Here is a 27,530-nt window from a genome sequence, read left to right as displayed (position 1 = left end):
TTGACGAAGAACCACCCCCCCCCCACCCCCTTCCCCCCCAAATACGCACGAACCACTTCCCGAAAAAAAGGCGACTGGTCACTGGTCACGGGGTCATACCTGTAAGTACTACTACAAGTACTCGCTGGCGGCCTTCGTACTTAGGCGCACTTAAGTGTATGTATAGGTACTTACATGAACACCTATGCATTTGTGCAAGTATTTTGCGAGAGAACAAAAGTAAGTACGTACCTAAAAACTTGTCCAAGTGTTACTTACTTACTGTAGCACTTGGATGTACGGAGTACTTACTGTACAACATTCTGTACATGTACTACCTGCTCGTAGCTTAGTTTGATATGTTCTCCATGTGCGATTGGAAATAATGGATAGTGGGAGCCAACGATGGTGGACGACTTTACAAGACAACATGAGTCGAAGCCCGAAATGCAGGGAAATCGTTGCGCACTGATCATCATGAACATCATCAGCACCAGCAATGTCGCTGAGCTGGAGCTGGTGTGGCTGTGCGACGCGACGCTGGGACGCTTGCGGCGTATCTTGCGCATCTATCTCGCAGTGCTGCCGGAGTAGTTGTGGCGTTTGTGAGCATGACGAGGCAATGCTTTGTGGCGCGGCGAACACGGCGGCTCCGGAGAATCCTCGGCTCTGCTAATGCGCGCTCTGAGCCTCGTGGGTGCCACCATTCCTCGCGGTATTATACGGAGTAATACATGTATTGTATGTACATGTACAGTAGATACGGGTCGCGCCTGTAATCAGTGTCCACAGTAGTAATGCTGGGCTGTTCTTCGTATGGCTTGCAAAGGTACTATCAATTAAGTACTTGTATTCCGTACACATGTACGGAGTACTGTACAAGTACGAGTACGGAGTGCTCGTAAGAACAACTATACTACTCCGTACTCCGTACATGTACCAATTACGTGTGCAGCACATGCACGGGTCCAGGGTAGGTAAGCGTAGTTGAACATGTACTTGTACTATGTACTGTACATACGATTAGTACTTACGCTGCTGCCTCGCTAGTCGTAAGCACTGTACAGACTGCTGCACTCGTACTCGCACTCCTTACAGGTGGCCTTTAGGGCGCGGTGGCGCCTGAAAGGAGGGGGAGAAGGGGGTGGTGGGCCCGAGCGCCCATGTACCAATGCGCCCAAGTCGCGGCGGCAAGTGACTTCGGGTTCATACCACAGCAGTCATCAAACCTCCGGCCAGCTGCAATCTTCCACGCTTGCACCCCGGTGAAAACTCTTCGCGAGGCAAAACAACCTCAACGTCACCTCATCGATCGCGAGACTTCAACCATCAAAAAGAGGCCACCACAACACCTTTAGCATCTTGCTCTTGGCAAAAGGCCGTCGTGCACACCTCGATTTATGACTTGATCGCTTTTTTTCGCGGGTTTTCCGCTGGCTTCTCGCCCACCTCCTCCACCCTGGCACCATGTCGTCCCGCAAAGTCCGGGTCAAGAAACTCAGTGTCAAAACCGTCCTCCCGGTCCTCCGCGAGGGCCAGATTGACCCCTCGGAGTACGAGACGCTCACGACCGACAATCAAGTCGCCACCGGCGTCGAGCAAGCCGAGGAAAATGTGCGTCCTCTCTGCCCCTTCCTGACTGTTCTGATATCACGTGTCCATGCACGTGATATGGCTTGGCATGCATCGTCGCATCTCATCTCAGCCGCATCTCACCACACCACCCATCAGCGAGCGGCCCCAGCACCCGTGCTGACTGCGACGTCTTTTTTCAGGAGTACCATCTTCAAACCATCCTCAAGGATGCGGGCACCAGCAATGACCAGGAAATCCCGGTGCCGCCTCCGCAGGAGAGCGACATCAACTATGATGACCTCTATCCCAGCTCCTTTCACCAACCCTTCTCCTACATCCGCTTCTCGCAGACCGTAGAGGAGTGCATCACTTGTCAGTATGACATCACCGTCGAGGATGACGAGTTCCTCAAGGTGTACAACGGTAAATCTCCGACCGGTGGTCCCCTCTCGGAGGATGATTTTGAGTACATGATGGAAGTCTTCGAGGACACGGCGGCGGAGCAGACACCCTTCGCCTCCGTCGACAACACTGTTGTCCCGTATGACGTCATGGTGCCCGGGCTGAACCATCTCGGTTCCGCCTCGATCCTCGAGCACGCCAAAGCCATCTATGAGTATTGGAGGACGAGGCGGCAGGGCTTGGGCAACAAGCCGCTGCACCCGAGTCTCAAGTTTGAGATTCACCAAGAAACGGATGACACGGATCCCTTCGTCTGCTTCAGGAGACGAGAAGCAAGGCAAACGAGGAAGACGCGTGGCCGTGACGTCAAGATTGCCGAAACTCTCAAACGTCTCCGCCGGGAGCTGGAAGACGGTCGCCAGGTGGTGCTGCTGTCGTACGAGCGCGAGGTCCAGAAGCGAGAGCTGCTGCAGCTGGACAGGGCGCTTTTCGAAGAGAGAGCCAGGCTGAAGCAGATCAAGACCCGCTTGGGCATCAAGGATGCTGATGATGACCTCGTCAACGCAAAGGTATGTGACAGCCGGTGCGTCCCCTTGAACCGCTCGGTGCTGATTCGGCAAAAGCCCCTGAAGCGCAAGCCCGCCGAGCCGGCAGCGGCACAGCGGCCGGCAGGGACGCAGCTGCGGCCGCCCGTTCGCTCCGACGGGCGGACGCTCGAGCAAGAGCTGGTCCTCCTTTCCGATCTGCTCACGCAGAAGGAAAAGGAGCTGAGGGAGGAGATTGAGAGCAAAGTGCAGAACCACCGGAGGTGGAACCAGAACCACATTGATCTCACTCGAGATCCTCTCTCGCCTGTCAAGGAACAGGGCACCGAGCTCAAGTTCAGGCCGGCCATGACGCAGTACCTCATGACACCGCCTGCGTCGACGTCGTCCGAGTCCATGGAAGTCGACGACGACGCGGTCGATGCCATGGCCGTGGACAGGCCGGATCCTCCCGTATTCCACTTCAAGGCCGGGGACCTGGGCGGAGACCACGCGACGACGAATCAGCCTTCGTTCCGGCGACGCATCGGACGTCTGAATCGATTGTGGATCGACCGACGGGGGTTGTCGACTCCTCCGCGAGAGGTGACCGATTACTCGGACCGGTGGAAGTACGACTCTGACGATGACGAGGTCGACCCGCCGGTGTACGAGGTCGATCCATTCGACACTCGTGCCTTGAAGTTTCGAGCGACGATTCCTCTGGGCCAGTACATGTTCCGAGCCGGTCGGCCGCAGGTGCCTCAGGATGCCGCGAATGCCGGTCCAGCTGGAAACAGAATTCTGCCGCCACCACAGATGCCGGCGGCGACGGCGGCAGTGGCACAGCCTCCGCAGGTCCAGGCGACGACGTCGTGAGGGAACGCCTCGAGCTGTGTGCCTTGTATGATTTCTCTGAGCGACTGTACATAGTTCTTTGCGTGTTTCCTGCGACGAACGATGTGACGAGTGGGTCCGGGAAAGAGCTTCAGGAAGTTATCTTATCGGGGCGTTGAATGTAAGAATACCGGGCGCCGGGATGATGGGACGTGGCATTGCAAGGAGTTGGGAGTTGAACAGTCTTTGGCGGCTTAGACGGGACCAGCGATTATAGGGCAGCAGAAAATATAAATGTTGCAACGAATGCCACGGCCAGCACCGTATCTGATGTGCGTCATTTGTGGCACCCATCTCTGTGACTGAACTGTAAGCGATCTGCCGTTGACGATGCTGGGACGTGGAGGGTACCGATAGGAGCGCTGCCGTTCCGTGGAGACGCAGAAGGAAAGGCATCCGCCATGGTGTTGGGCAGGACTGGAGAGGACATTGGCTGCTGGATGGGAAACGTCGGTGAAGGCGAATCAGGACCGCGGCATGAGGTAAGACTTGCTCATGAGGGCGGCTTCCCGTTGCGTCTGGGCCTGGACAGCTTGGTCGTGTGCCGTAGAGAAGATTTTTACTCGCAGGACGAACGTCGTCTTGAACGGGACGGGACACAGCCTGACGCAAGGATGGTTGAGAACCGACCGAGTCGGGCGAGGGGAGGGAGGCATGTCATGGACCCATGGTGCAGGGAATATCCACTCGGATTGCCTTTCCCGGGAGCCTGGTCATGTCAACTGCGCATGCCGACTCTCACAGACGATGACGATGGATGAAGGAACGAGAGGTTCCAATGGGAGGCGGTGGAGGGTTTAATAAGTAGCGCAGGAACTGGGAGCAGTTAAGAAGAAGTGTGGGATGGGCAAAACTCGAGGAGAGGCGGAGCTCCGCAGTTGTCGGCGAGGAGACTGGGGACCCACAGGGGTCTTATTCCATTCTTTGGCATTTCTCGCCCATCAGGTACCTGACTCCTGGCAGATGACAGGCTTTGCGTAGGCAGTGGTAATTACTAGCACGGCGGACTAATAAATACTAGGTAAGATACGTCCTCCAACTGCCAATCAATATCCTCTGCTGGTTGGCTCGATGGCGATTGACGGGCTGGCGTCATGTGCCTGATGGTTGCCTGTGGCCTCCACTGCAGCGAGCTGGGTGGTTGGTGGCCGACCAATGGCTTGGCCTCGCAGACAGACTTGACTGCCCCTCTGCGAGTGCAATTTGGCCTGCCCCTCCATCGTGACTTTTTGCCCGGGCGGCTGGACGTCGTGACAATTATCTGGCTCGACAGTAAGTGCAGGCACGCCAACAACAGAAAGCACAAGGCCATTTGTTTAAGCGTCCCATCTACCTCGGCTGCTTCGTATTTCTTCCTCCATCTGGTTTGCCATTCGGACGCATGCACATGCTGTTTCTATAGCAGCCGATTGCTCGTCGATAGGGGTCGACCCCCCCCTCCATCTCGCACCACTCCTCGTTGACCATTTCGCTACCAAATCTCTCCTGAAACGTCCTTGTCCCGAGCCGTCATCATCATGACGACAACGAGCGCCTCACCCTCCTCGGCCTTCTCGCCGACGAAGAAGTCCTACATCGCCATCGGCCTCGAGGGCTCCGCCAACAAGCTCGGCATCGGCGTCATGCAGCACACAGCCTCGTCGACGACGATCCTCTCCAACCTGCGGCACACCTTCGTCCCCCCGCCAGGTGCAGGCTTCCTCCCCAAGGACACGGCTGCGCACCACCGGTCGCACTTTGTCTCTCTCGCGCGGGAGGCCCTGCGCGTCGCCGCCGTCTCGCCCGGCGACGTTGATTGCATCTGCTTCACCCAAGGGCCCGGCATGGGCGCGCCCCTGTCCAGCGTCGCCGTCGCCGCCCGCGTACTCAGCCTGCTCTGGGGGAAACCCCTCGTCGGCGTGAACCACTGCGTCGGCCACATCGAGATGGGCCGCCAGATCACGGGTGCCGAGAACCCCGTCGTGCTCTACGTCTCCGGCGGCAACTCGCAGGTCATCGCCTACGCCGAGCGACGGTACCGCATCTTTGGCGAAACGCTCGACATCGCCGTCGGCAACTGCCTCGACCGCTTCGCCCGCATCCTGGCCATCAGCAACGACCCCGCCCCCGGATACAACATCGAGCAGCTCGCCAAGCAGAGCCGCCGCCTCCTCGACCTGCCCTACGCCGTCAAGGGCATGGACTGCTCCTTCAGCGGCATCCTCGCGAGCGCCGAGGCCCTCGCCGCCCAGATGCGCGCCGCCGGTGACGAGGCCGACTTCACCGCGGCCGACCTCTGCTTCAGCCTGCAGGAGACCGTCTTTGCCATGCTCGTCGAGATCACCGAGCGCGCCATGGCCCACGTGGGCACCAGCCAGGTCTTGATCGTCGGCGGCGTCGGCTGCAACGAGAGGCTGCAGGAGATGATGGGCGAGATGGCGCGCGAGAGGGGCGGGAGCGTCTACGCCACCGACGAGAGGTTCTGCATCGACAACGGCATCATGATCGCCCACGCGGGACTGCTGGCCTACGAGATGGGGTACAGAACCAAGCTGGCCGAGAGCCAGTGCACGCAGAGGTTTAGGACCGACGAGGTCTATGTCAATTGGAGGGACTGAGCAAGGCTCCCACGATACCATCTTCCAAGTCACCGCCCGCTCCCCGTCGACCTGCCTGTAGTTCCCTTCCCGCTGTACCGTACCGTTCACGTCTATCACTCGGTCGTGTCGAGCAAGACGCGCCGGCGGCTCTACCTGTACGCACCCGAGAAAGCGAAGGCACGAGGAGGTGCCTGCCGTACCCACGGCGGCCCCTCCCGTCGTTCTAATCTTAACAATATTTCCACCCTCACTACGGGGGAAGGGTGGGCCAAGAGAAATCGAATGACCGAGTGGTCGAAAAGCGCAGGCGCATCTTTCGTGTGCCGGAAGCGAAAGTGCCGCATGGCAAGACGTGGGCGGGGCCTCCTTTAGCCCTCGTCTGCCGAGGTCGGCTTGTACATGATGGTGGTGACGTACTGCCGCCGGAGGACGCGTTAGATTGGCGACGGCCCGGGACGCAGGCACGGTTCAGGAGGATGGCTCACCTTGCTGTGATATCTGGTCGTCGCCGAGACGGCCAAGACGTTGTTCTTGATGCTGCTCGTCGCCAGATGGTTCAGCACCGTGTGGTTGGGCATGTTGAGCACGCTGTTGTCGTCCTTCATGAGCGTCGCCGCGTTGAGGATCGGCTTGCCGAGGAAGCCCGGCAGGCTCGGCGGCGTCGGCAGCTTCTCGATGGCCGACACGGCGTTCCTGTACGCCAAAGACTCCTCGGGCTGGTCAAAGTCGACCAGGTACTGAGGGATCGCGCTGTGGTAGCTTTCCGGCGGGTCGACGGCCTTGCCCCTCGGTGCCCTGGGCTGGTCCTTTGCCTGCGAGCTGGTTCGCGAAGCACTCCCCGACCCGCCGCCGGGCCGGGCCGGGCGCTTCTGGGCCGCAGGCACATCGTCCGGGCTGACCTCGATGTAATTGACCAAATTGTTGCCAAAGTCGACCGTCGTGGGCAGATCCTGCGACGTCTGCATGATCCCGTCGACGAGGAAGCGAACATGGTGCGTTCCGGGCAGTATGTGGATCGTCGCGGCGAAGCATCCCGGCTTGCCCTCGCTGCGAGGAGGAAGTCAGCGATTCGGTCGTCCGACGAGCTCGAAATCCCCCAGAGCCCACCACTCCGATGACTTGTGGCACCGTCGAACCTGACGCCACGGGCGCACGGCATATGTCCGCAACCGAATGAAGAGAGCGTGTGTCTCTGCCATGAGGGCCAGGTCCGGGGACGGGCAGGGGGACGGGGCGAGGGCGAGGGCGAGGGGGTGGAAGGGAGGGGGGGGGGGAAGGGGAGCGGTAGCATCGGACGTACACAGGATGTAACCTCTGCTTCCGGTTCCACTGGAAGATGGTGCCGGTGACGTAGACCTTTTCACCGCCGCGATTCCATTCGAGCCTCGTCGGGACCACGGGCCTCGTTTTGTCGACCCGCAGCTCCTCGTCCTCGTCCTCGTCCAGCGTGTTCTGGCTCACGGCGGAACTCTTTCTTGTCAAGCCGTCGGAGCACTCCCCGAGCTCGACGTCGCCCAGGTCCTCGTCGGGGGCCAGGATCGGGGACCCCGGCGTGTGAACTTCCTCGTCGATGGGTAGGGGCAGGCGCGGCGGCCCTCGGAGGTACATGTCGGTCATGCTGCTGTTGGAGACGAGATGGCCGTCGGCCTGGGGCGGCTCGCGGTGGGCGGTGCGGAGGGGCGACGGCTCGACGGGCACGTCGACCGGTTTCGAGGGCTCGTCCCGCGCGGGGATGGCTTTCGACCCGGCCGCCGGCGTGGACGAGAGATTGCTGAGCGGAGAGCCGCTGAGGGAGGAAACGGCGGTGCCCGGCAGGCTGCTCCTCGGCCGGTTGGCGACGGTCGAGCCCTGGGCGAGGGCCAGCGACGCCTCCGGAGGCGCGGCCGAGCGGTGCGTCGTGTGGGCGGCGATGATGTTGCGGCCGTCCCTGCGTTGGCTGCCGCGGGCGGAATCGTGGTGATGCGGGCTGCCTTGGTGTTGACTGTGCTGCTGCTGATGTTGTTGCTGGTTGACTTTGTCGGCCGAAGTCGTCTGCGTCGGCGTCTGATGCGTCTGCGGGGAAGCGCCTGCACCAGCAGCAGCCGGCGCCGGCGACTTGGAGGCCGATGAGTGGTTGTTCCCCATGGTCCCGACGCGCCCGGGTGACGATTTGATTTGATGCGACCTACTCGGCTGCCGCGGGCAGGGGAGCAGATGCGGGCCGTCACACGGACGGGGAGCTGAGGCGGGTAGGTGGGCGGCAGGAGGTCGCGTGACCTGCCGCGGGAGGTACGGAGGATGGATGGGTGGATGGATGGATGGATGGATGGATGGACGGGCGGACGAGTTGAATGCGAGGCTGCGGCGGGAGGAGAGGCAGAAACCGGTCCAACCACGATCCCTCTCGCTAGGCCTGGACCCTCAGCGGGCGGCCGAGAAGGACGAGGGCGGTGCGCGAACGGGGATTCGGCGATGGCGGAGGGCCGAGGAGTTGTCGCAGCACGGGGGCGACGATGGATTCATCGGTCGCCGGGAGGTTGTTGATTGATTGTCTGAGGAGCAATGGACAGGCGAACGTCCTAGACCGGGTTGGTTGGCGTGATGGTCGGTGCGTGCACGCACTGCAGAGCGCTGAGCGCGGCGTACCAAGACGCCAGAACTGAGGTGCTCGCTGGTGGTGGTAGGTTCTAGGTGGTAGGCTCTAAGTTTTACGTGCCGATGTACCAGTAATGTACCAGTACAATTAGCTGGTATTATTACTGCCGCAGGTGTTACTACTTGGCTCCAACAGCCCACGAGCCCAGTGGTTGGTCGATGCGGAGAACTGGCTGTTCGGAAGTGCGGGTGTTGGTGCGGCTCTAGTTTCGCAACGCTGACGTCCTTGCGGATTCCATGTCGGGACGAGCTGACCTTTACGTGCATGTCCACACCGTAATCCACGAACGCTCTTTTCCAGGGAGTTTAATGTTGATGCTGGGCCGAACCTAGTCTGCCCGCCTGCTGCTCCAACATCCCGACGCAGTGATTCATTAGGCGTTGATACAGTACGCACGTTACTTTCAAGTACGGTGCAACCTCGCAAGGTACCTCCCTCCCACTTACTGTACTTAGGCTCCGTACATGTACTTGCTGTGGTGGCAGTTAGTTACCTTGTTAGCTACGGAGTGTTAGTACGATACCAGAGTGAAGCACCTTGCAGCAAGTGCCTGTCAGGAACGAGTACTTACATGTACAGTACTGTACATATTCAGTGCTTTATTACGGAGTACGTATACTTTCTTTGTTGTTCAAGTGCATACCAAGACGACATACTCCGTACAAGCACTGTACAGCTACACCTCCTTGTACTCGGTACTCCGGACCAACTTAGTCTCGTAAGCACAGCTATATAATAGCTCTCCTCCGCCTTCCCTCGTGTTCAAGACCCTCTCTCTCCAGTGGCAACAGCTCCGAGGTCAACAAACTCACGACCAAGTAGTCCACACAGTACTGCCCTGCCATGCGCATCCCTTGTCAACCACCATCCATCGCCATGCTCTAGCTCTGCCATCTCGCCAACCAAGCTCGCCTGCCATGTCAGAGCCCAGCACCTCGTCTGCCATCCTCGACACCGTCGCCGTCGTCGCCCGGGGCCTCTGGAGCGTCCGCTGGTCCTGGTACCTTTCATGGCTGGGCCGCCTGATTGCCCTGCCCCTGAGGCTGCTCTGGATCCCGCTGTCGTACGCTGCGAGCTTCTTCCTCGCTCTCTGCGCGCCTGCCATCTACATTGCGTCCTACCTCTGGTCGTGCGTCCGCGTCGTTCTCTCCTTCGTCGCAAGTCTTGAGGTGAGTCCACCCGGCCCTCGTCTGGTCGACGGGTTTGGGGACCAGCTTTCGAGACGGCATCGGAGCTGACACGCTCTTGTCTCGCCGCAGCCACTGTATACATTTGTAGGGACAAGTCAACGGCTCGTAACCATTCGTTTCCACAGCTCACGTTGATAGTTCGGCACCGCCGCCGCCATCGGAATCATCTGCGGACTCGTCGTCGGCGTCTCCTCCTCCCTCATCACCACCAACCTGGGCATGTACGATGACGCCGAGGGCGGAGACGAGCAGCCATCGGACAAGTCGGACGAAAAGGCGTCGCGCGATCTTTCCAGCGCGCCGCAGCCCTTCCTAGAGACGGATTGGTACTGGGATGCGTCGCCGGTTCGACACCGCCGGCCGTCGGGGTTGCTTTCCCAGACCATTCACGAGGAGGATGACGATTCTGACCTGTGATCGACCTCGTTTCATGACACATCACGTTGGTAGCTACTGGTACCCTTTCTTCTGCTTCATACACGGCCGCAAGGGGCACGACATCCTCGACGTCGGGTCGCCTGACGCACGCTCGTTGACAAGCCTTGCCGTTCGCAGCTCCATCCTGCCTGCCAGCCAGCGCCGATGCGCGCTTCGTTCGAGGACGATATTAGGCTCCGCGTCAACCCCCAGCGTTTGCGAGACGCTTTCGTGAAGAGAAATTGAGACCCGACGGGTGGGTTACTGCCGGCAATCGCATGCGGCCGGCGCAATCGAGGCCACGGCCCAGCTTCGTCGCTGGCGCCCGTCATCGTCGGTACATGTCGCGATCCCGGTCTCGTCTGCCGTGGATGGGGGATCTGCTGCGGCTTCTCGTCCGCCGGTCCCGCTCGTTCCATCGATCGTTGCTCAGGTAGTGGTGGCGATCGTCCCGAGCCTGGTCATCCCTACGTCGTCCCGCGTCTTCGCGGGGGTAGCTTGGTATGTACGTGTCCACGTCGGCTCCTCGAGCGGGAAGCCGCCCTCTCGGCGGCGGCCCCCGGTCCCGGTAGTCGACGTCGTCTCGATTGCCCGGTCGATCCTGCGGCGGTCGCGACGTCGGTCCACGATCTCGCTGCCACGCCGGCCGCCGGTCGTCATGACCGCTTCGGTACCTGCCGGCGGCGCCGTGGATGCCATTTCGGCCGCTGTAGCCGTCGCTGCTGTTGAAGCCGGCGGTGGCCCCGTTGGCGTCGGGGCCGACGCCGACGGTCCCGCCCTTGGGCGCTGGCGGGAGGGCAGCCTTGCGATCGTGAAACTTTCTCCGATCCAGCTCGTGGCTCTCCTCGTACGTCGGAATCTCGTGCGGTTCCAATGGCAGGGGCGCCATCTTGAAGTAGGAGTGCTCCATAGCATCAACCGCGTTGATTCGCGTTCGCCAGTCGAGCTTCATGAGGTCCTTGAGCAACACTATCGCCCCCGAGCCAAACCTGCCGGTGTCGGGTTAGAAGAGGAACGACGGCGGTGGTGGTGCGCGGCGTGGCGCATGGATCAAAGGTCGGCAACCTACTCTCTGAACCGGTTCTGCAGGTTTCCGGGCCTCGAGCGGGGGGAGAGGTGCTCCGCCCCGGGGAGCCGCTTCCATCCGGGCATGTTATCGTCGTTGGGCGTGCCCATGAGGTCCCAGATCAACTCGAGCTGATTCGCGTCGCTCTCGCCGGCGAGGATGGGCTTGCCCACCAACATCTCGCCAAACACACAGCTGAGGCTTGTTAGCGTGGCCGGCAAAGGTGCGCCTCGGCGAGGTGGCCTATCTTACCCAACGCCCCAGACGTCGATGGCGGTGGTGTACTGCCTCAGCTGCAGCAGGAGCTCTGGCGGACGGTACCAGCGAGTGACGACGAGGCCCGTGTAGTCACGCCGGCCATCGCCCATGGCCCGGCCCGGCTGCGGCGTACGACCGTCGTAGTGGCGGGCGAGGCCAAAGTCGGCAATCTGGAGGATGCCCTGGTTGTTGATGAGAAGATTGGCCGCCTTCATGTCGCGGTGCAGGATGTGATTGTCGTGGAGGTAGCTGAGGCCCTTGAGCAGCTGCTTCATGTAGCACTTGATCTGCGCTTCCTTGAAGTGGACCGAGGGGTTGTCGAGAAGGCCCGACAGGTCGTGGTCCATGTAGGGCGTCGCCATGTATATGATGGGTTTCTTGCGCTTGTCGGCTGTCGGCGGCGTGTCAGCGAAACGAAGGCTCGGTCGGGATCCCGCCGGGGGAGAGGGGCGGGCGGGCGGTCGCGTCTGCTTACTCGATCTCGTCGGGTGCTCCACGGCCATGTCTTCCAGTCGGAGGACATTGGGGTGCGATAGGAGTTTGAGGAGCTTGATCTCTCGCAGGGCCGTGATGGGGAACTGGGTCAAGGTCAGCGACCGGCGCAGGAGGATCGGTCCAGCACCGCCGGCGGCGTACCCCATCCTTTTCGTGATGCATGATGATTTTCTTGAGCGCGATGAGCGCGCCCGTCTTCCTCGACCGAGCTCGATAGACCTCGCTATTCGCGTCAAGGGACCGGGGTCAGCCAACAGCCTGTTCCGGTCACGGCCGGCCAGCCGCCGAGGCGGGCACGGCGGGGGGGGGGGATTGGGACCGAGGCGCTCACCCAAACGTTCCTTCGCCCAGCTTCCCCTGCAAGTCGTAATCGGAGATGCGCGAGCAGCCGACGAAGCTCGACTTGGGGCGCACGTGAGCAAGTGCAAAGGAGCGCGGGGAGGAGGTGCCGCCGGCCATCGGCTCGGGAGCGCGTTCCATGGCGCCGGCAGCGATCTAGGTGGGCGGTGACAAGGACGGCATCTACAAGCGTTATCGATGCCGACAAACCGGCGAATGGGTAGAATTGCGAGCGATGGTGTAGAGGATCCGGAGCACAAACTACTGCTGTACTGTAGGTCGGTTGGTCGGGCGCAAGTGCCAGACATGGCAAGCAACGAAGTAACGTGCTTGGCCGTGGCGGAACCAACTAAAGACGGTTAGGCACGGCGGTTTGCTTTGTCAGACGACAGCCTGATGTTGCAAGTACCTACAGCTACGGAGTACAGTAGGTGCAAACAGTTGCCTACAGTAATACTTCTTGCCCCCTTCTGGCTCAGTCCACCAGGCTGGACTGATCCAAGCTGCCCCACTTGGTGCATCGTCATCTCGTCGCACCAGCCACGACGTTCATGTAGGTACACTTACAGTAATTACTTACAGGCAAGTAAGTACTTACGAACATGTTGGTGTTACGGCACAACTATGGTAGATTTATGCCTCGCAGCACATGTCCACATACGTGCACACGTTATGAATGCCTGCCAATCTGAATACCACTTACATACTGCATCCGCCGCCTTGCGTATGGCATACTGTACCAGTATAGGCATTGCAAACACTGCTTGCCTACAGTATCAATACTTGTACTACTGGTCGTACGTAGTACATGTACAAGCTGGGTACCAAGCTGGGTACCTACAGTACGTTAGTACCTAGGTATGGAGTACACACTTGTCTGTATGGGAGAATGCACGGGCGTTTCCCCCAGTGGCCAGATACAAATGCATGTGTGTAGGATGGATGGTTTGGATCAGAGCACCAATAACGAAAACTTGCAAGTATTGACATGTACGGGGTACAGTGTTCATACTGCCATCGATTGAACGAGAGGCTACGGTTCAGCCGTCCACGGTTCTAAATATCCCTCTTCCAAACGGAGCCCACGTCAGCACCCTTTCGAGCATGATCGATTCCCGCGTGCGATGGGGCGCCCATGCCGGATTCGACGCGTGAAAAAGAGGCAGATAGTAAATACAATGTCAAAGGAACGCTCGGTTGTTTGCTTGAAAGGACCGACGCGGCATTCTACGTCCATCAACGCATTTCGACGAGAAAGGGCGTTGAGAGAGAGGTGCCTGTATGTACTCAAGTACGTAGTCATAGCAGGAACGGGCAAACAAGACAATACCCGCGACCTACTTTTGATGTGGATATAATATAGTAATATATGATATCGTGCCCCTTGCCATTGCTCGAGCTGGTCGGTACTATTACCTTGGAATGCAGTCAAGCGCCAAAGACGTCATGGACCGTATTGCATGTAAGTACGGAGTACTGTACTGTAGTTTATTGTACTTACTGTAGTTTATTGCACTGTTACTTGGGCAAGTGTAAGTGTACACAGGTACTTTACTTGCACACCACAAGTGCTACCACCTTACGTGTACTCTGTACAACTACTGTACTTAGGTGTACATAAGGAGACGTAGGAACCTAGTACGCACTTGCTGTGCCAGTAATTATTACTACAGTACAAGTAATTACAAGCAAGACCCCAGTACAGAGTCCTGCACATGTACTTACTCTGTACGCCTGCTGTATTACGTACTACTGCGAGTAGTTGTAAGTGTACTTACCCCGCACAGTAGTGCTGTGCTTGGTACGCAAGTACGGAGCGGAGGGGACTGGTACGAAATCTTCCGAGGCACTTGATTGACTCTTTCTGGGACTGATCGGACGATTTAAGAGGCCAAGTCAAAGTCACGTACAGTAGAAGCTATTAAGTGTACTGCACATTTGCAAGTAATACTCCGTACGTGCACTGTACTTAGTACACATAGATGTACTTGTGTACTTGTAGAGTACAGCACAGGTCCCGTACTCCATCCTTAATACTGCTCCGTATCCGTACTTGTAAATTACTTGCATTTAATTATTCCGTACATGTAAGTAGTTGTACTGTCCGAGTACTCAAGTAATTAAGTACATGTCCATCCAGATGAATGGGCACTTGGGATGTTTTACAGATCAGGGCACCCCCGTCTAATATCTCTGGGCACCGTACTGTTACCCCGACAATAATGGTGTCCAGCCGGCGCGGGTAAGGACGCATGTATAATATAAGTACAGTTAGTGGTACTTACAGTACTCCGTACAACTACAAGTATTTACTCTAAGTAAGTATGTGCAGAGTACTCCGTACTTACTCCGTACTTACTCCGTACAGTACTTAATTAAGTAAGTACTTACTTACTTATGGAATACCGGGGTATTTCTTATTACAACGCACATGTACACTACCAACATGCAGTGCTCCTATACTAACAGGATTATTTGTGTGTTCGCCCAACAACAGTGCACTACCACCTTGGTACCCCGTAGACTGTACACTTGCGGAGTAGTCCCTACCAGAAGGTACAAGTACGCACTATTATTACCTGACGAACGAGCAAGGATGCACGCACACGCTGACACTCGTTTGTTCGCCCGCCTGTACTTGTACTTTGGTGTATTCTAGTACTGTATTTCCGAGCACGTGCAAGTATTGATCCGTTGACGGACACGGTCGCCCCGTTTTCTTGCCAGGCACTCCACTCTTACAGTGGCTGCACTCCGTACATGTACAAATACTCACAGGGTGCAACCAAGTGCACATGTAAGTAAATGCACGCGGTAGCGCGTAATACATGGTGGCGCATGACACCAAGTATGGGTCGTATTCATAACGTGTGCAAACCGACAAAATAAGACCCACCACTACTTGTACAAGAATACTACTAATCCATCCATTGACATCACGACCAACGTACTTACTTACTTCCATGTAATGAGTACAACCGTGCTTGTACCTGTACTTCGCAGCGCAAGTGCACCTACGGAGTACGGAGGACTTGCTTACTTTGGCAGGAATCAGTGTGTTCCGAACCCCACAGTGCAAGTACTCTACTCACTTACTTGGGTGTTGGGCGTTCAAGCGAGTCCACCTACAAGCACACCTAAGTACTTTCGCCGACATAAGTGCATGTAAGTAGGTGCACTGTACTCCGTGCTCCATACAACGTACGAGTACCACCGGAAAAATCCAGTCATGATGTATTACTCGTGCTTCCCACCCCGACCGGGTCGACCGAACGATATCCCTAGGATATATGTGAAAGCGAGCAACCTATAAAGAGAGGGAACCCCGTCGTAGAAAGGGGGACGAGATATTCAGTTCGATATTCGACTTTCCTATTCACAGACGACCCCGACATCTTCACCATGCACGCCAACCTTCTCGCCCTCGCCGGCACCACTCTTCTTCTCGTCGCGCAAGCGAGTGAGACAGCTTTTGCGGATTCGATGGGTCTACAAAAGCTGCCCGAGACCTGCCGTTCGACTTGCCAGTCCCCAGCCTTGGCCCTTCAAAAGTGCTTGCAGACAACGGAGACGGATTCCTCGGACGACAACCTGACTGCCGCGGTGAAGCGGGTGACTGCATGCATCTGCAAGAATGAGGAGATGGATATGCCAAAGGCCATGATGCCTTGCTTTCAATGCATCAACAAAAACCAATCTAGCTCCATGACGGCGGACGAGATGTACAAAACCATCAACGCTGAATGCAAATCCCTTCTTTCCAAGACCTCATCAACATCCAGGTCGGCCACCAACGGGACCTCGACGTCGGGTGGCAGCAAGAAGACCGTCGGGTTTTCTGCCGCCAACAGTCTTCTGTACGCTGCCGCGGCCGCCGTTGCCATCGGGCCCTTGTTTCTCTAATTCTCGTCGTCGGCCGACTGGGGTGGGGAGGGAGAAGGAAACTCGACATCTTCAGCCTTGGGCTGCTTGGCGCCATGGTGGTGGTGCCGACGACAGGGCCTTGCGGGCAAGACGCGTGGAGTTGAGCAGGAGCACATCGAACCAAGCGCACGCACGCGTCGGCGGCTCTGGTGTGTCGTGATGCACGGCCGCATCGTCGCCGAAGGACTGACTCCTCCTCATTGTCATCCTCTCAACCACCGAAGGCATCAGCCGCAGCACTCGTCCCTCCCCGGCCGACGTCACGGTGACTTGCAAGTCCTTTTGGCCGCGCCCTCGTCGGCGCTTCACGCGCAGTCGCCCGCCGATGGACTTGACGCATGGGTTGAAGGTCGATCTGCATTGTTTTGTATCCACAGCGATGGACCCCCACGCGAGGTACCAACCATGCTCGGAAGGCATGCCCGGCGCTATGGTTGGACAGTACTTGTGTGGTCTGTAGCAGCAAGCATTTTTTTTTTCATCTCTGACGCTCGTTCGCCGTGCTCGGTGCATGTCTTCTGCCGACTTCAACTGGTGAGCATGTCCCATCATACTCGAGCCGGACTTCGCGTGGCGTGCAAGTTCTTGCCGGCCAGCGATGTATCATGCGGCAGGACGGAGAAAGACGGAGTCACTGGCGAATAATCCAGTAAAAAGCAAACATGCTTGTACTTGTTGCTTGCAGTACGGAGTGCGATAAGTCAAGAGTGAATACTGCAAATACTTGTACTTGCTTGAATGGCTGAGTCACACTACTAGTAGTTTTCGCTAACCAGTGTACGAAGCACAACTACTTACTTACAAGTAAGTAGGCACAAGCCGTGTGATAGAAGTGTGCATGTACATGTGTGCTTGTACTTACTTGCACTGTATTTACTGTAGGTGTAGTAAGTAGTTGTCGTCCCTTACCTTTCCCACCTACTACTACTTAGTACAGTACATGTACATGCACAGTACGGAGTATTGCAAGGACATGCACCTGCCTGCTGTACTGCCAAGGTAGGTGCATTTGTGCAAATACGGCAAGTACTGTAATACAGTATGTCTTCATCGCCGATCAAGTATCGTCCCCGTGTTAGCAACAAGGAACGTTACTTCGAAAGGCATAAATTCTGTTTGCCCCCACTGTATTGTACTTACACAGGTGGATGGAGGTAGTAAGTATTCAGTAGTGACGTGGGTGCCTGGCTGTACAATACGGAGTACTTACTTCTGTATACTTACTTAGTTGTACTGCCACTTCCTGCGCACTGCAGACACTTGCATGCAAGAGCGGAGTACTTGCAGAAACGTGCACTAACATCCCTACTCGGGGTCCTCGTATTGCAGTACTCCCTAAACCAAAGGTGCACATGTACTGGCAATACTTGCTTACAGCGTACGCCCACTTACTGTACGGAGTACTGTACACCTAGTTGTAAGTACTTACCTACTCCCACGTCTCGTGTCTCGTGAGCAGCTGCCTCAGCCTCACGAGTCAACCGCACTTTCCCCCCAAACGCCAGTACCTATGACTAAAGCAACGATAATTTTTCGCACTACCATCCACCATTCATCATCCACTTGGCACCTACTTAGATCGGCACCCAGTCGCCATACCCATGCCGTGATGGTGGCCACTAATACGTACGATTCGATTGGTGTCATCGTTGCACAACCTCCTCTCCTCCTCGACGTCCATCGTCCTGGTCTGCCTTCCTTGCCTTGCCCTTCCTGGGTTTCCCATCCCGTCCTCTCGTCTACTTCCCACCACCGTTGCCTTGGCCTTGCCTGTCACAAGCGGTTGATAGCAGATGATACCCAAAGTAAAATTTGAAAATCGAGTCCACACATCGTTTCCATCTACCGACCGACTGTACATGCCTCCTCCATTCCCTCAACATCCGCTTGCGCCTTGAAACATGTCACCATCGCAGCTTCACCAGATCGACGCCGATCTCCCCGAGTCTCGTGTCCTCATCATCGGCACCGGAGGCACGATATGCATGCAAGAGGGTCCTGATGGCCTCACCCCGAGCCAAGGCTTCCTGGACAGCGCCATGAAGCCGCGGCCGTCCTTCAACGACATGTCGGGTCTTGATGGTGAGAGCTAGCTGCCTCCGTGCACTCACGAGTTGGGGACGCGCCCTCGCTCGCCCGTACACTCGCACTCACACAATATCACTTCCCAATCACCGACCACGCACTCTCTCACTCCCAGACACAAACTCTCGCTCCCAGACACAAACTCTCACCCCCTCACCCACTCACTCACTCACCCGACCGCGGACTCGGTTACCCACACGCTCCCTCACCACACTCAACCCCCTCACCTTGCAGCGTCCGCGGCGCCGGCTGACAAAGGTTAGTCAAGCTCCATGCCTACCGAAATGGCGAGCTCATCACCATCGACTCCCTCCGGACCCCTCCCACCGCCCACCAGCGCCATATTCGCTACGGCATCCTCGAGTTCGACCCTCTCCTCGACTCGTCCTCCATCGAGGCCGCTGACTGGGCCGCCATGGCGTCCACCGTCAAGGAAAACTACCACCTCTTCGACGGCTTCGTCATCCTCCACGGCACCGACTCCCTCGCCTACACCGCATCCGCCCTCTCCTTCATGTTCTCCAACCTCGGCAAGCCCGTCATCCTCACCGGCTCCCAGGCGCCCATCTTTGCCCTCCAGAGCGACGCCGTCGACAACCTCTTGGGCTCGCTCATCATCGCCGGCACCTACGTCATCCCCGAGGTCGGCCTCTTCTTCCACCACAAGCTCTACCGCGGGAACCGGACGACCAAGGTCTCGGCCGCCTCCTTCGAGGCCTTCGCCAGCCCGAACTGTGAACCCCTCGCCAAGGTCAACGGCCTCGGCATCAGCGTCAACTGGCCGCTCGTCCTGCGACCCACCGCCATAGCTGAATTCTCCGTCAACAAGCACCTCGACACCACCCACGTCGCCTGTCTGCGCATCTTCCCCGGCATCAAGCCCGAGATGGTCGATGCCGTCCTCCACCTGCCTGGCCTGCGCGGTCTCATCCTCGAGACCTTTGGCATGGGCAACGTCCCCGGAGGCGTCGACGGCCGCCTCACCCAAGTCATCGAGGCTGCCGTCGAGCGCGGCGTCATCGTCGTCAACGTCAGCCAGTGCGTCAGCGGCTTCGTCTCCCCCGTCTATGCCCCGGGCACCCAGCTCGGTCGCGTCGGCGTCATCTTCGGCCTCGACCTCACCGCCGAGGCTGCCCTCGCCAAGCTCTCGTACCTGCTCGCCTTGCCGGGCCTCTCGAGCAAGGAAGTCGCCGAACAGTTCGCCCGCTCTCTGCGTGGCGAGATGACCGAGATTGCGCACCCGACCTTCTCGCACCCGTCCGCACCCCTCGATCCGGCCGCCTCGCGTCTTACCCCTCAGGAATCCGCCTTTGCCGCCCTCGGCTACGCCATCCAGAACGAAGAGGTCGGCGTCGTGAAGCAACTTCTCGAGGGCGAGGGCAGCCAGCTGCTCCAGACAGCCGACTACGCCGCCAACACGGCCGTGCACCTCGCCGCCGTGTCCGGAAATACCGAGATCATGCTTGAGCTTCTACGCCGCGGCGCCAGCGTCCATGAGCGGAACCGTGCCGACAACTCGCCTCTCTTTCTCGCCATTCTCTCCGGCAAGGAAGACTGTGCCCAGCTCCTGAGGCTCGCCGGCGCTCACCTATCCGTCGAGGAGATTGAGCGTGGGCCTCTCGCCAAGCACGCGCGTGACGCTACGAATGAGCGAGAGCAGTGACGAGTGGGTGACGAAGCAGAGGGCGTCGGTGCCCCTGCCGCTCCTTTGCCTGCACGCCAGCCGCTCATACGTTCTGAACATTTGCCTATGCCATTGGATCAACGGAATGCAACGTCAGCAAACTCTCATAGCCAGCCTGTCGCCCACTCTAGAAGCGTGTAAGATTGCTAGAGTAATCATTGTTGCTTGTTCTGTATTCCTCCCCCGTCCGTGCCGTCTCCGTCGAGTGGTTGGCAGGCCATGCGATACGAAACGTCACGCAATGAACAACAATACTCCCAACATATCCGTTGCCAGACATGTGATTACCTCGTTCGAGCATATCTGCCCTTTGCTACTATTATGCTGCCTAATCATCCATGAGTGGCTCGACCTGCTGCAGCGCGTTTGCTCTTGTCAGAGAATGAATGCCAACGAAGGAATGTACCATGTACACCCACTCCGTCATCCCTTGTCCAACATGCCCCCCTCCCAACCCGCACCGAGATCAATGCACCCCTTGCTGTATCCCAGACAGAATGGCCATAACCAACCAGAATCTACCGGTAATCGACACTGCCACAAGAAGCGCGTGGGCCCCCGTGCCGCTATAATGCACCATGCAAAGACATTCACATTCATGTCCAGACGTCGCATCGCTCACAGAATCCCACTTCTCGTCATCGTAACTTTCGGGAATCCACGACTCGTCACTTGAGAAAAAGATCACCGACTCCATTCCGCAATGTCCGGGTTCTATCCACGTGATCCATGCCCAAGAAGTCGTCCTCAGGGGAAACCATGTTCCAGAGCTCGTCATCTGCAACTCGCCGTTAGCCAGGATTCATCCGCCAAGTCCTCAACGAAGTACTCACCGTCGTTGATGTACTGCGGCTTCGAGTAGTTTGAACGTCGGATGACGGCAAACTTGATCTTCTCGAAGCTCTTGCCCTTCAGACCGGTGCGCTTCTCGAGACGCTTCTTGGTGTCGACAAACTTCTCCCCCTATTCGGGTATCAGTCAACGCAACGTAGAACCGGCGACTGGCGACTCACCTCCTGCAAAAGAAACTTGAACGGAATGCCATGCGACCGGTTAAGCTCGCCCTGGAAGTGGAAGACGTGAACGAAACTGTTGTCATCGGCTCCGAGTTCGTCCTTGGGAATACGTTCGGCGTACAGCTGCGTGTAGTCATTGAGATTCAAGACGGGACCGTCCCGAGGCGGCTCGCGATAAAACCTGTTAGTGCTTGCCTCGTATATTCGAATCGGCCCACCCTCGGCTTCGTCGGGAATCTGCGCCTTCTTGACGAGGGCCTGGACGACGTGCTCAAGGTTCCCAGTCTTGGGAACAAGCAGGTCGAAGAGCTCCTGCGTTTTTCATCGCTCGTCAGCCGGGGAATCTTTTGGCGAACGAGAAGCGAACGTTGACGTTATTACCTCCTTGGTGATTCCCTCTGCCAGCCAAACAACCTTGACGCTCTTCTTGGTATCCAGCTCGGCGAGACTCATCTCCAATACTTCGAAGAAGAAGGCGTCGTTTCTTTGCGTCGAGCTGAGCGAGTTGGATCCCATCGGGTTCAAGATCTGTCGCAGAGTCGGGTTCGTGCTGCGCCGGACCGGTGCCTTGGGGTTGTTGGTGGTGCCGTTGACGGTCCATAGACGAATGTGTGTGGGGGGAGTGGAAAGGTAGTTGCCAATTCGCTCAGACATTGTGTCGTAGTTGATCTTGGCGTTGAGCACGAGGTCAAACGGGGGGTACTGATCCTGATCGCACCGGGTAGGATGGGGGTGGAACCGAACCGTCCTCCTGTGCTCCAGGAAGTCGTAGTATTCTTTCGCATCCTCGAAGTGCTCGGCGGTCCGATTTCTAACGCAGTCAGCAACAGCTGCATCCCGACATCCGACGCTCATCGAAACGTACGGTTCCTGCACCGGCTTTTCAGCCTGTCCCGCCTTCTCGACCGTTCTTTGGAAGCAAATGATGTCCCCGTCCTGCAGCTCGGCGAGCTTGAGAGATTGCTTAGGCTTCAAGGGCTCAATCATCGTCGGTTTGATTTCCTGTCGTCGTAAGTCTCGGTCCGGTCGGGCAAGCAGGGACGGCAGAATCGCTTACCTCCCAGAGAAGCAGTCTTTCGTCCGCTTGCAGCCCAGCCCAGCCCATCCGCTGGAGAATCAGAGGGACGAGCTCCTCGACCTTCTTTTCCTTGCCGATATATACGTGGCCGACGCCTTTCAGCGTTTGCTCCTCGCGGTCAAAGTATTTGAGGAGGAGGAGGATCGTGTCGTTTTTGACAATGACGCCGTTCGCCTGACTCTGATACGACGGCCAGATGGGCTCGCCATCCGGACCAACTTCATCGGCGACTTCGGCCCACAGTCGCAGGCTCGTGTCGCGATGTGCGGCCGCGCGGTTGTAGATCTCCTCCACCGTTGGCCGCAAATCCATGATCGGCTGGTCGGGACGAATCGTCTTGTTTTGTCTGTTGACCATGAGCCACAGCCGCACCTTGGCAGGGTCCTGACCCATATCTTGGGCAACCTGGACAGCGAACTCCTCCATACTCATGGTTCGAAGGATCCGGTAGGACTTTGGCGCGGCGTCGTCGGCGTCGGCATCGGCGTCGAACGCGCAGAGATCGGTGCCGCCGTACCGTCGGAACGTGTCGTCCGTGATGACCTTTGCTATCATGTACAGATGGGCCTCTCGTTGCTCGCGTCGTCGCGCCTCCCTGAGCGCATTCTCCTCGTCGAACCGCTCGTCTTCTCGCGCGTTAGCATCGTGGTTCCGGACCGGCACATCCGTGGGGAGCACTCACGCAGATGCCGTGGAATATCCTCCTGGGTGACCTGATAGAGGATACTGTCGATCCTCGTTTGCCGGATGTACACCAACATGTACGCGCTGTTTTGGCGCATGATGGGCGCCTTCTTCTGCAGAGGCGCGCGAGGGAAGCCGTTTGCGGGGCGGTATTCGCCTCCAAAGTTTTCCTCCATGACCTCTCTCATGGTGGCCCGGGTGACCTTATCATCGTCGTACTTGTAAAACCAGCCATCCTTCTCCGGCTTGATAAACGCGTAGTAGTGGCCGGCGTTGAGGTCGCCGCTGTGGACGAGGACGCCGTGAAGTTGGTAGACCCACGGCTCCGACCGGTCGGCATCATCCGTGAGGTAGGGGGCGGCGTCGAACGTGTCGGGGAACTCGTATCTGTCGTTGATCTTCATCATCATGTCCCTCTGGATGTCGTACTCGAAGCGCTTGAGCTGGAGGTGGAGAACGTCGGGGAAGCTGGTGAAGATGACGCCCTTGTTGGCGTCCTGCAGCTTAAACTGGTCGCCGGCGAAGTACTGGTTCTCGCCGTCCATCTTCTCCACTTGGATATAGTCCCGGAAGGCGGCGGCGAGATCTGCATTGCCGCTCACGTTGAGCTGAATGTCCCAAAAGTCCTCGACGCGGCTCGACTCGTAATCCACGTTGATACAGGAGATGTACGTCTTGATCTTGCCGCTGAACATTTTGGAGAGGCTGTTCTCCGCCTTTGTGCCCTTCATCTTTTCTTCCATTCGCTCCATCAGCTTGCGCGAGAGCTCCTGGACGTCCTGCTGCTCAAAAATGTGCCGGGTCTCCCAGCCGAAGGACTTTGTCAACTCGTTGGTGCCGACGGCTTGCTCCGACGTCTGCAGCTGGTAGAAAAGTCGCTGAAGGGTATAAGCCGAGTTCATCATGTCATCTTCATTCTCCGTCGGAATTTCGTACACGGCCTGCGCGAAGGTTAGCGGCCGAAAAGCACGGCGGGCAGGCCGACAGGCAGTCAGTCAGTCAGTCAGCCAACCAGCGACGGCCGGCAGCAAGGTGGCAAACGCACCTTTCGAAACGCGTTTGTGAAGTACAATGATTGGAGGAGAGAGTTCAGGTAGCAGGTGGCGCCCTGGTTCTTTAGGCCAACGTATCCCGTCTCCTTTTTGGAGTCGTAGTTGACAAAGTTGTGCCACAAAACGCCCGTCTCATCCTCGACGAAGCGCAGATAGGCCGTGATGTTGGCCGTGTCGTTTTCGCAAAGCGGGCGACTGCCATGCTCCCAAGTGACGTTGAACATTCTCCGGTGCTCGACGAAGCGTGTGAAGCCCCAGTCCCCCTCCTCCTTCGTGAAGCGGTGATGGGCTGCGTGGTGGGTGAAGAGGGTCGGATCGTTGGGGTTCCAGAGCACGAGGGCAAACTGCAAGCAGCAACTCCAGTTGTCGGGAACGGCGTTGGCATCGAAGCCGTGCTCCAAGTAGACGGAGCACTGATCCGTGTTGTTGCCGTGGGGGAAAAGAAGGATGCGCCTGGGAGCAGGGCAGGGTCAGCGGCAGGTCACGGTAGTGTGGGGGAGGGGGGGGGGGAATCGGTGGTGGTGAAAGCGCACCATGGATAGCCGCCGGCCTCGAAGACGGGACCGTGCTCCCGCTTGCCCAGGCTACGCCAGTTCTCGACGGTCCAAGTGTGCTCGAAGTCTTGGAGGATCCTGGGCTCGTCTATCAACGGCGGAAGCACCAGGTCCTTCATTGTCTCGTCTGCGGCTCGCACATCAGCGCAGTCGACATCACGGTGGGTCGTGGAGGATTTGACGCACGATCGTTAGCCATTGGCAGGTCTTGAAGTTGCCGGTCGGTCTCGCCATTGTCGTCGGGGTGGATGATGGCAACGGGCTCCTTCTCGAAGGCGTCAGCGACGGCACCGTACTCGTCGTTATCGATGACCATGTCGTTCGGGGAGTCGATGTTAAAGCTCTGGTGGCGGGATACACGGTCAGCATTGTTCCGGTGCGGCAGACGGTCATGGCATCGCCCCATTGCGTGACGAAGACACATCTGGCCTCGGGCACGAGCAGGCCGAGACGAGATGCAAAGGAGAAGCGCAGGATGGCAGGATGCAGTCTCGGAAGAAAGAGATGCAGGGATGAATGGTGATGGTACTTTCAAGAAGCTGTTACGGCCAAGGCACGGACGAACGGGAGATGGATGATGAGCGGATGATGTGGCGATGGGAGCTCGTTTTCGAAACCGGAGGGGCAGACTGCCGAACAGGTCGTGGGCTGTGAAGGACAGGGCAGGCGGCAATGAATGGACCAAGGAGACGGCAAGAAGGAAGGGAGTGAGGGAGGAGGCTCGAGTGTCAAGCCATCAAGAGCTCGGCAGGCATGCGAACGATGAGTGCATAGAAAGCGAAAGAGTCGATGGGTGCAAGCCAGGGTGCAGCGCGTGCAGAGGCCGGTGGACGTCTGCCGGGAGAGAGCTTGGGAAAGGGCCAGGCGGGGGAGGGGGAGCTCACCATGGCGGGCGGATGCAGGTTACAGGGGCGCGCGCGGAGGCGGGAGGGGGCCTCAGGGTCGCCGGCGGGAGGGAATTGCTGGTGACGAGGCCGGAGTCGCTGCCGACGAGGCCACGGGACGTTGGGGGTAGCAGCTGCCGCCGGGCAGTGAATTGGGCGGGCGCAACGAGCGTCGTCGACGTCAAGCTAGGTGGCCACGGCCCGGGCTTCTACTGAAACGAAGGCCGCGGGCGCAGCAGTAGCGACTGGGGAAAATCAAGCCAAGCCAGCCAGCGACCTTGGGGGATTTTCCCACTCGTCTTCTTGCCTGAACGGGGACGAAGCGGATGGCGAAGAGTCGAGGCGAGACGAGAGGTGAAGAGAAGGGAAGAATGGGGAGCGCTGGTGCCGAAGCCCGTCGCGGCGTGCTCCGTGGAGTACCGTGCTAGTACTGTACTCAGCACTAGGCAGCGGACAAGGTTAGCACCAAGGTACCAAGGTAACGAACAGAGCAGGCAGGCAGCAAGTAGGAGGTAGGTATAGGGGGAGGTGCAGGTACCAGGTAGTAGTTGGCAAGACCACACGCAGGTAGGTTGCGCAGGTACGGAAGGGGAGAAGGAGAGATCTGCAGTCGGCGGGCTCGACAGGCCGGGTGCGAGTAACGGGTACGGGCAGACGGGGTACGGAGAACCGAGCAAGTAATACGTGCCGCGATCGCAGAGAAAAGCCACAGAGAAAAGGCAGCAAAGATGAGCGGGCGTTGGCTCGCTGGCTGCTTGTACAATATGTACATACTTTTAAGTACTGCATGTACGTACCGTACCACATTGCTGGGGACTTGGCAAATAGTTGACGATTACCCACTTCTTGGAAAATCTAACATGCTGCTAATAACGAAGTGCTTACTTGTACACCTACTCCGTAAGTACCTACACATCGAGCAGTAAGTATTACTTGCAAGTACAGTAGGCTGTGTGGCGGCGCGGCGAGTGGAAGCGCTCTGCGATTTGTCTACAGGAGGGGTTCTGCCTGTTAGCGCTCGACTGCCCATCATGGACCGTCATCGAGAAGATGGGCGTACTGCATTAGCAAGCAATACCTCCTAGGTACTGCGAACTACAACCACGCAAGCACTTCCGTTTGCCACCGACGCTACGAATTCCTGCCCCGCCTTGTCCGCCACTACAAGTACTTGTACATGACGTTGGTGCACCAAGTCCTCCGTATTCCGTACAGTACAAGGTAATTAGAGCTGCAAGAATATGGTACGTAAGTACTCCGTACGGAGCAATCGTCGGTACTTCCTACTCATACTCCGTAGTAGGGTGCAGCATAATACTAGGGTACAAGCAAACTTACTTACTTACAGTACATAGTACTGTGCAAGTACAGTACTCCATACTTGCAAGTAAGTACAGTAAGTAGTTGTTGTGTACTAGGTACTAAAGTAAGTACAAGTTTTACTTGCTACTCCGTACAGTACATGTACTTACTCACCCAAAGTACCTACTACTTAGTAGGTACTAGCCGAGCTCCGATGTGCATGCCAGTCAGTACAGTACTTCCGTGTGCTCGTACTTGTTCTGTCACAAGTTCGAGGTCTCGCAGCTCGAATGAGGGAAACGGCACTCCAGTCAAGACGGGGGCAACCATTCGTTGGCTATGATGTAATGGTCATAATGATCATCCCTTAGCCCAGCTCGATTCTAGGAACCTTCCTCACGTAAGTACACTTATGCGGGGGGGACTCGCTCGCACGTACGGGTCATGCATGCGTGTGCCGGAGGATGACGACCAGCTCATTCACCTGCCGGGGCTTGTTTTAGTACCCGAAGCGTCGAAATCCAAAAGCCCACGTACCTCCGGTAATTGTGCCCGTACCTTGGCACTCCGTAGTGCTTACCCGCCCATGTGCTTGCTCACAATTTTGTGAAACAGCTGCTTGCCTATCCATTCTGAGTCATGGGTGCAGGCGTGTACTTAAGTATGCAAGCGTTGAGCAGGACGGCTGGTGATATGACCATGGGCCATGGATGATTTTCGCCGTTGGTGCCTTTGCCTTGGGAGTATCTTCTGCGCCGTACCACCCAAGTACAGCAGTACCTGAGTACTAGGTAGGTACTTTGTACACCGCACTCCATCCTTGCTGTAGGTTCGTACTCTGCCGCCATCACGTCTGCGGTGGGCTACTTTCATCCTCCTAGCTCACCGAATAATGTGCTGGGCGTTAGGTA

The 27,530-nt window shown here is 57.6% G+C and overlaps 9 protein-coding genes across 9 annotated transcripts; 5 read left to right on the top strand and 4 right to left on the bottom strand.

The window, feature by feature from the left end:
* Positions 1-1,446: 1,446 nt before the first annotated feature.
* On the top strand, positions 1,447-3,359 carry DCS_03808 (histone acetyltransferase complex component Epl1; the record flags this gene model as incomplete). Its single annotated transcript, XM_040801121.1, has 2 exons — positions 1,447-1,593; positions 1,755-3,359. 2 exons carry the CDS (start codon positions 1,447-1,449, stop codon positions 3,357-3,359), a joined length of 1,752 nt encoding a protein of 583 aa, XP_040656154.1.
* A 1,535-nt stretch (positions 3,360-4,894) lies between these two features.
* Positions 4,895-5,974, top strand: DCS_03807 (uncharacterized protein; the record flags this gene model as incomplete). The annotated part of the gene is made up of 1 exon (XM_040801120.1): positions 4,895-5,974. The coding sequence occupies one exon, from the start codon at positions 4,895-4,897 to the stop codon at positions 5,972-5,974; it is 1,080 nt and encodes a 359-aa protein (XP_040656153.1).
* Positions 5,975-6,324: 350 nt separating this feature from the next.
* DCS_03806 (Snf1 kinase complex beta-subunit Gal83) lies at positions 6,325-8,080 on the bottom strand (the record flags this gene model as incomplete). The annotated part of the gene is made up of 3 exons (XM_040801119.1): positions 6,325-6,372; positions 6,442-7,003; positions 7,257-8,080. 3 exons carry the CDS (start codon positions 8,078-8,080, stop codon positions 6,325-6,327), a joined length of 1,434 nt encoding a protein of 477 aa, XP_040656152.1.
* A 1,428-nt stretch (positions 8,081-9,508) lies between these two features.
* DCS_03805 (uncharacterized protein) lies at positions 9,509-10,198 on the top strand (the record flags this gene model as incomplete). The annotated part of the gene is made up of 2 exons (XM_040801118.1): positions 9,509-9,760; positions 9,920-10,198. The coding sequence occupies 2 exons, from the start codon at positions 9,509-9,511 to the stop codon at positions 10,196-10,198; spliced, it is 531 nt and encodes a 176-aa protein (XP_040656151.1).
* A 328-nt stretch (positions 10,199-10,526) lies between these two features.
* DCS_03804 (Serine/threonine-protein kinase bur-1) lies at positions 10,527-12,497 on the bottom strand (the record flags this gene model as incomplete). The annotated part of the gene is made up of 6 exons (XM_040801117.1): positions 10,527-11,187; positions 11,268-11,459; positions 11,517-11,913; positions 11,998-12,100; positions 12,159-12,240; positions 12,349-12,497. 6 exons carry the CDS (start codon positions 12,495-12,497, stop codon positions 10,527-10,529), a joined length of 1,584 nt encoding a protein of 527 aa, XP_040656150.1.
* Positions 12,498-15,758: 3,261 nt separating this feature from the next.
* DCS_03803 (uncharacterized protein) lies at positions 15,759-16,259 on the top strand (the record flags this gene model as incomplete). Its single annotated transcript, XM_040801116.1, has 1 exon — positions 15,759-16,259. The coding sequence occupies one exon, from the start codon at positions 15,759-15,761 to the stop codon at positions 16,257-16,259; it is 501 nt and encodes a 166-aa protein (XP_040656149.1).
* Positions 16,260-16,310: 51 nt separating this feature from the next.
* On the bottom strand, positions 16,311-16,700 carry DCS_03802 (uncharacterized protein; the record flags this gene model as incomplete). The annotated part of the gene is made up of 1 exon (XM_040801115.1): positions 16,311-16,700. One exon carries the CDS (start codon positions 16,698-16,700, stop codon positions 16,311-16,313), a length of 390 nt encoding a protein of 129 aa, XP_040656148.1.
* A 1,481-nt stretch (positions 16,701-18,181) lies between these two features.
* Positions 18,182-20,028, top strand: DCS_03801 (asparaginase; the record flags this gene model as incomplete). Its single annotated transcript, XM_040801114.1, has 2 exons — positions 18,182-18,362; positions 18,629-20,028. 2 exons carry the CDS (start codon positions 18,182-18,184, stop codon positions 20,026-20,028), a joined length of 1,581 nt encoding a protein of 526 aa, XP_040656147.1.
* Positions 20,029-20,717: 689 nt separating this feature from the next.
* DCS_03800 (ubiquitin hydrolase) lies at positions 20,718-24,839 on the bottom strand (the record flags this gene model as incomplete). The annotated part of the gene is made up of 10 exons (XM_040801113.1): positions 20,718-20,827; positions 20,883-21,012; positions 21,063-21,377; positions 21,447-21,876; positions 21,931-22,067; positions 22,123-22,769; positions 22,826-23,768; positions 23,873-24,332; positions 24,413-24,560; positions 24,620-24,839. 10 exons carry the CDS (start codon positions 24,837-24,839, stop codon positions 20,718-20,720), a joined length of 3,540 nt encoding a protein of 1,179 aa, XP_040656146.1.
* Between the last annotated feature and the right edge of the window lie 2,691 nt (positions 24,840-27,530).

Source organism: Drechmeria coniospora, chromosome 02 (genome assembly GCF_001625195.1).
Source record: "Drechmeria coniospora strain ARSEF 6962 chromosome 02, whole genome shotgun sequence".
Classification (NCBI taxonomy): Eukaryota; Fungi; Ascomycota; class Sordariomycetes; order Hypocreales; family Ophiocordycipitaceae; genus Drechmeria; species Drechmeria coniospora.
Note: the sequence above shows the minus strand (reverse complement) of the source record. Positions and strands in the feature narration are given on the sequence as shown.